This window comes from Aquarana catesbeiana, linkage group LG08 (genome assembly GCF_042186555.1).
Source record: "Aquarana catesbeiana isolate 2022-GZ linkage group LG08, ASM4218655v1, whole genome shotgun sequence".
Classification (NCBI taxonomy): domain Eukaryota; kingdom Metazoa; phylum Chordata; class Amphibia; order Anura; family Ranidae; genus Aquarana; species Aquarana catesbeiana.
In genome coordinates this window covers 52,010,839-52,017,345 of record NC_133331.1, presented here as the reverse complement: position 1 = coordinate 52,017,345, position 6,507 = coordinate 52,010,839, and the positions used below count along the sequence as shown (strand labels likewise).

The 6,507-nt window shown below is 41.1% G+C and overlaps 1 protein-coding gene across 3 annotated transcripts in view; it reads right to left on the bottom strand.

The window, feature by feature from the left end:
- Positions 1–233: 233 nt before the first annotated feature.
- LOC141105751 (uncharacterized) overlaps positions 234–6,507 on the bottom strand; it is a 99,477-nt gene continuing 93,203 nt past the window's right edge. For 2 of the 3 annotated variants that reach the window (XM_073595834.1, XM_073595836.1), the window contains exons 2-5: positions 4,973–5,094; positions 3,577–3,921; positions 1,365–1,931; positions 234–844 (exon numbers count right to left, since the gene is read on the bottom strand). In XM_073595834.1, the coding sequence (XP_073451935.1) occupies positions 419–844; positions 1,365–1,931; positions 3,577–3,921; positions 4,973–5,094 (1,460 nt within the window). In that variant the 3' untranslated portion in view covers positions 234–418. Of the gene's footprint in view, positions 845–1,364; positions 1,932–3,576; positions 3,922–4,972; positions 5,095–6,507 lie in introns of those variants that run through there. The other variant, XM_073595837.1, reaches the window with a different exon arrangement.

Genomic DNA, 6,507 nt, shown 5'->3' with positions numbered 1-6,507 from the left:
TCAATAAAACAACAATCTGTGCCAAAAAAAAAAGAGTAAAAAATTTATGCCGAACCATGGGGGCAATCTGCCCCTAATGCTAGGGGCAAATCGCCCCGACCCCCATGCTTTGGCATATATGCTCTTTTTTTTAACCTGTGGTGGTGAAATCACCTCCTACAGCGCTGGAGTCGCTGATTTACATATCGTGAGAGCAAACGATGTTGATGTCAAGATAAATAAATCAATGCTGCAGCTGAATGGCGTACCTGAAAAGCAAATAACGGTAACAATAAAACATTACATCAATAAAACAACAACAATCTGTGCCAGAGTCGCTGATTTACATATCGTGAGAGCAAACGATGTTTACGTTCTGTTATCTTCTCCGGTTAGTCCCTCTTTGCTCTCATTCTCTCCTCCCTTCTTCCCATTCCTTTTATTTCATCTTCATTTCCTTATTTTGCTTCTCTCTCTCCTGGTCTTCTTTTGCCTTCTGTTCTCTCTCCATCTTTTCTCTCCACCTCTTTGCTCTGACTCGCTCCTCCCTGACCTTCTCCTCTTCTCGCATCCTTATTTCTCTCCTCCTCTCCTCTGTTGGCATGCATTTTGCCCTCAACCACTTTGCTCTCACCCGCTCGTCCCGTTTTTTCTCCTCCTCTGTTACCCTTATTTCTCTCTTCCTTTCCTCCTCTTCATTCTTTCTATCCCTGGCAACCTTTGCCAACTCCTCCCTGAATAATATCATGTCTCTCTCCTTAGCTTTTCTTACCCGCCTCCATCTCGCTTCCCTTGTTAATTTATACCAGTATAACTCTTTTCCGTCATCTTTACATTCGCCACTGCAGACACATGAGCAAGAGTGCTGTGGAAAAGAAAAGAAAGGGATTTATTAGATTATATAACACACTAGTAACACCTTTCAGCTACATCACACACAGTCTGTCACTTCTGCACTACTTGACATTATTTAATTTATGATATATATGTTTCCCCAAAAATGGCAGTTTTTATAAGGTAGTATTCTCCATAGAAGAGGTCGGCCTGATAGGCGGCTGGGAATTTGGTGTACAATATACAAACCCTTTCTATATGTTCAGCCAGTGTCATGAGTTTAGTACTTTTAGGAGTATAAATGCCAAAGGGGACGATATTACTAGGGGCCCTGAGGGAAGTTGTGATTGACCCCCCCCCCCCCCCCACACACACACACACACACACACACACACACACACACACACACACACACACACCATGAGGAAGAATGGTCTCCTGTTACCCAGAGGGCTTTGTTCTTCCTCTAGTCCTAATCTGCTTATTTATGATAGAATGCTAGTTATCTATGGAACTACCTCCTAAGCAGTTTAATTTTAAAGGGTACTTACTTTTTTCATGAACTTCCAAAAAGGTCCTATTAGATAACCCAGGAATGCAAAGGGGTTAATATTACACTGACAATCTGTCTGATTGTTCTCTTTGCTGTTGTCTGTCTCTGGTTCTTCTTTTTGCTCAGCCTCTTCGCTGTTGTCTTTCTCTGGTTCTTCTTTTTGCTCAGCCTCTTCGCTGTTGTCTTTCTCTTGTTCTTCTCTCTGCTCAGCCTCTTCGCTGTTGTCTTTCTCTTCTTCTTCTTCTGTCTGGTTTTCACCGGTCTTTTCCTTCTTTTTCCTTAGTTTTGCCGGCTCCCAGATGTTTTTCACATGCCACATATGATTTTTCCTTACCTCGTCTTCAACCGCTACCTCATACTCCCATTCCATCTTTACGTCCACTACCTCACATGGCTGGAATTCCACCCGTTTTATGTTTGACTCTTTCATTTCATTAATTTTCACCTTTCCTGCCTGTTCCTTAATCAGCCATTCGTCCTCTTCCATTTTCAGCCACTCTTCATTTTCCACCGTTTTTTTTCCCATATCTCTCCAGGCGTAAAAGCAGCCACATATGCAAGCACTCTGTGGAAAAGAAAAGGAAAGAATTCATTAATTGATATAACACACTAGTATCACCTTTCAGCTACATCACAGACAGCCTGTCACTTCTGCACTACTTATCAGTTTAGGACTTTGTCATTTATGGTTTATGTGTTTCCCCAAAAATGATAATTTTTATCAGGAAAATGTCTCCATAGAAGAGGTCGGCCTGATAGGTGGCCGGGAATTCGGCGTACAGTTTAGGAACCCTTTTAGGAGGATAAATGGCGGGGGGGGGGGGGGGGGGCATTAGTTTACTAATAGCCCTGAGGGAATTTGGAAGGGTCCTTAATGGGACGCCCTGACCAGGCTGAATAACCACTGTTGATAAAGCTAGAAAACTTCCTAATTGCTATTCATTCCCCTAGAACAGTGGTCTCCAAACTGCGGTCCGTGGGTCGGATTCTGCCATTGCCAAGCAACCCCCCCCCCCCCCGCCACCAATTCACTAGGAAAGGAACATTCATTAACCGCTTGCCGACCAGCGCACGCCGATTTACGTCGGTAGAATGGCACTGGCAGGCAAAAGGGCATACAGGTACGTTCCCTTTAAGAAGCGGTGTCTCGAGCGTGCGCGCCGCCGGAAGCCTCGTGACTGCAGACTCGATGTCCGCCAAGTGCCCGCGATCCTGTCACGGAGAGGAAGAACAGGGAGATCCTTTTGTAAACAAAGCATTTCCCCGTTCTGCCTAGTTACAGGACAGTGATCACAGCTCTCTCTCATCGAGAGCTGTGATTACTGTCCTGTGTGTTGAAGTCCAGCCCCCTAACAGTTAGAATCAGTCCCTAGGACACACTTAACCCCTTCACTGTCCCCTAGTGTTTAACCCCTTCACTGCCAGTCACATTTACAAGGTAATCAATGCATTTTAAAAGCAACGATCGCTGTATAAATGACAATGGTCCCAAAAGAGTGTCAAAAATGTCCGATGTGTCCGCCATAATGTCGCAGTCCCAATAAAAATCTCAGATCGCCGCCATTACTACTAAAAAAAAAAATTATAAAAACGCTATAAATCTATCCCCTATTTTGTAGACGCTAAAACTTTTGCGCAAACCAATACGCTTATTGCGATTTTTTTTTTTTTTTTTTACCAAAAATATGTAGAAGAATACATATCGGCCTAAACTGAGGAAAAAAAAAATTTTAATATATTTTTGGGGGATATTTATTATAGCAAAAATGATAAAATAATGCGTTTTTTTTTCCAAATTGACGCTATTCTTTTGTTTATAGCGCAAAAAACAAAAACCGCAGAGGCGATCAAACAACACCAAAAGAAAGCTCTATTTGTGGGGAAAAAAAGGATGTCAATTTTGTTTGGGTACAACGTCGCACGACCGCGCAATTGTCAGTTAAAGCGACGCAGTGCCGAATCGCAAAAAGTGCTCTGGTCAGGAAGGGGGTGAATTCTTCCGGGGCTGAAGTGTTTAAAGATCTGTAATTGAATCCTGGCCAATTTCTTATTGATTGTAATTGTGTGTCCCCACCCCAACCCCATGAGAAGAATGGTCTCCAGCTACCTAGGGGGCTTTGTTCTTCTCCTAGTCCTAAACTACTTGTTTGTGAGAGACTGCTAGTTATCTATAGGACTACCTAAGCAGTATAATTGTATGGGGTACTTACTTTTCCCAGCACCTTCAATACAGGTCCCGTGAGCCAATTCAACCATTCTGTTGGGTTCAGGCTGAAGCCCTTCCAACATGAGTCGGTCTCTTCGTCGTTGTTTTTCTCTTGTACAGGGGGGACGGTGAAGAAGCTGGCACTTAATTTATTCCATTTCTCTTCCTCTTTTTCTTTAGGTGTTTTTGCTTCTTCTCTTCTTTCCCCTCCATTCTCTTTCTTGTCCTCCTCTTCACTCACTTTCTTGTCCTCCTCTTCACCCACCTCAAATATCCATTTGAGCTTTATCTTTCTTCCTCCACGCGTGGGGATCTCCATCTCTCCCCATATCCCCTTTTCAACCTTGTCCTATAAGAAAACAAAAACAAAAACAAAACAAAGGTAAGTAGAAGTACAGATTCTAAAGTTCTACTCATTCTTTTAGATTTGGATAGGGGGGGGGGGGGTTCAAACTTTTGCAAGGTTATTATTGTTCTCTGTGTCCTGACTGGGAAAGATTCCATTTGCTTCCTATCATCCCAGGAGGAGAAGTAAGCTGAATCTTCCCATTAGGATTGCAGACAGCAATAAAAATACAACTGAGGTTCTAACCCTTTCCCCAATCCATCTGAACTGTCTTGCTGGGTGTTCTACTTTAACTGCTTCAGGTCCGCCCTATAGCAGTTTTAATGCTACAGAGCAGCAACCTGTGCGCCAGATCATGTCCATCTATAGACATGATCTGACACGTTCGGGGAGGGGCCTCCGGCGCCTCGCTTCCGCTGTGATTTCACACAGCGGTAGCCGATCTGCGGGCGCCAGGTGCCGATGTCCTCCGGCACCCACCGATCGTCAGAAAGGCTATGCAAACAAGGCAAATCGCCGGCTGGCAGGACGGAAGGGGTGGAATTTGTGTCTCTGCAAAGCAGGGAATAAATTCCATCTCTCCCCCTAGTGAAAGCACCTCACACAGTGTGGTAAAGCACTGGCTAGGCATACATTTAACTTTTTAATCGCCTCCCTGATGTTTAACCCTTTTCCAGGCAGTGTCATTAGTACAGTGACAGTGCTTTTTTTTTTTTTTTTTAGCACTGATCACTGTATTAGTGTCACGGGTTCCCACAAAGTGTCAGTTAGTGTCAGAATGTCCGCCGCAATATCACAAGTCGCTGATCGCCGCCTTTACTGCAGCTGCAAGCATCACCCCGTTACAACCACTTGAAGCAGAATGACGTACAGGTACGTGATTTTGCGCCAAGATTTTCCCCATATGAGGAAAGATGGCTTATAGCTATTCAGAGGGTTTCCCTTTCCCTTCCTCTGCTGAGGTTGGTACAAACCTGTTCTTTATAGACATGCGACTTTCTTCACCCTGGTTAACCAGAACTAATTAATCACTATATCATTATTGGATACTTACCATGACGACAATAATGTGATTTCTGGCATCATCCTCTATGATGCTTTGATTTGCCATTTCTTCCTCCACACTTCTTCTCGTATCCTCCGTATAAACGTTTTCAACACTTCGTGTCATTGTATCTAAAGAAAGAAAAAAAATAAAGATGGTAAGTTTAAGTACAAATTTTAAAGTGGAACTCTACTCAAAATGTTTTCTTGTAGATTTGGATGGGGAACGGGTTCAGGTTTTTTCCAAGGTTTCACTGTTTTCTGTGTCCTGACTGGGATAGTTTCCTGTCATCTCAGTAGGAGAGGAAGCGAGCAGAATCATCCCAGTGGGGTCGCAGACGCCAGTAACCCAAATGAGGTGTTAACCCATCCCCATTCCATTTAAAACTGTCTAACTCTGAGCTCGGCTTTAATAATATATTGATAAACTTTTTGAAAGCATTTTCTCTTGAAATCTACATGTTATGTGTAACGCACTCCTGATCCCTGCACTCAGTTTGTAATATATTTACATTTTTTTGCTTTTAAAAAATAATTGAGAGGACCTGTCATGCTCATTTCTATTACAAGACATGTTTACATGCCTTGTAATAGGAATAAAAGTGATCAAAAAAATTTAAAAGGACCAGTGTAAAAATAAAAAATAAATAATGATAATAATAATAATAATAAAAGAATGTAAAGCACCCCATCATTCTGTGCTTTGAGACGTAAATGGCAATTTTTTCTTTTTTTTGCTTTTAAAGGTAAATGTGAAGTCTGATGTCTTTTTGACCCCAGATCCCTCAATAAAAAGGACCTATCATGCTCATTTCTATTACAAGGGTTGTTTACATTCCTTGTAATGGAAATAAAAGTGATCAAGAAAAAAAATTGAAAAGGAACAGTGTAAAAATAAAAAATAAAATAAATAATAATTAATAAAAATGATAATGCATCCCATCCCTCTGTATTTGCGCGCAGAAGCGAACGCATATGCAAGTCACGCCCGCATATGTAAACGGTGTTCGCACCACACCTGAGCCATCGCCGCAAGCGTTATAGCGAGAGCAATAATTCTAGAACTAGATCTCCTTTGTAATGCTAAACTGGTAACCTGTAGAGATTTTTAAAGCGTCACCTATGAAGGTTTTGTAGTATGGTAATTTGCTGCCATTCCACGTGCGGATGCAATTTTAAAGCATTGACATGTTAAAGGAGTTGTAAACCCTTGTGGTTTTTCACCTTAATGCAATTCTATAACATGTTTGTTATTTATAATAAAAAATAAATAAATAAATAAAAATGACCTTTAGAATCACTTTACTTAGTGTAACATTATTATAACATCACACAGTATTTGCTCAGCGGTTTTTCAAATGCAATTTAATACCTAAAAAAAAAAATTATATATATATATATATCTATATATAGATAGATATATATCTATCTATCTATATATAGATAGATATATATCTATCTCTCTCTCTCTCCCTCTCTCTATATATATGTTTTTTTTATTAGGTACTATATTGTGTCTTTAAAATTCATTAAAGTATATTTTTT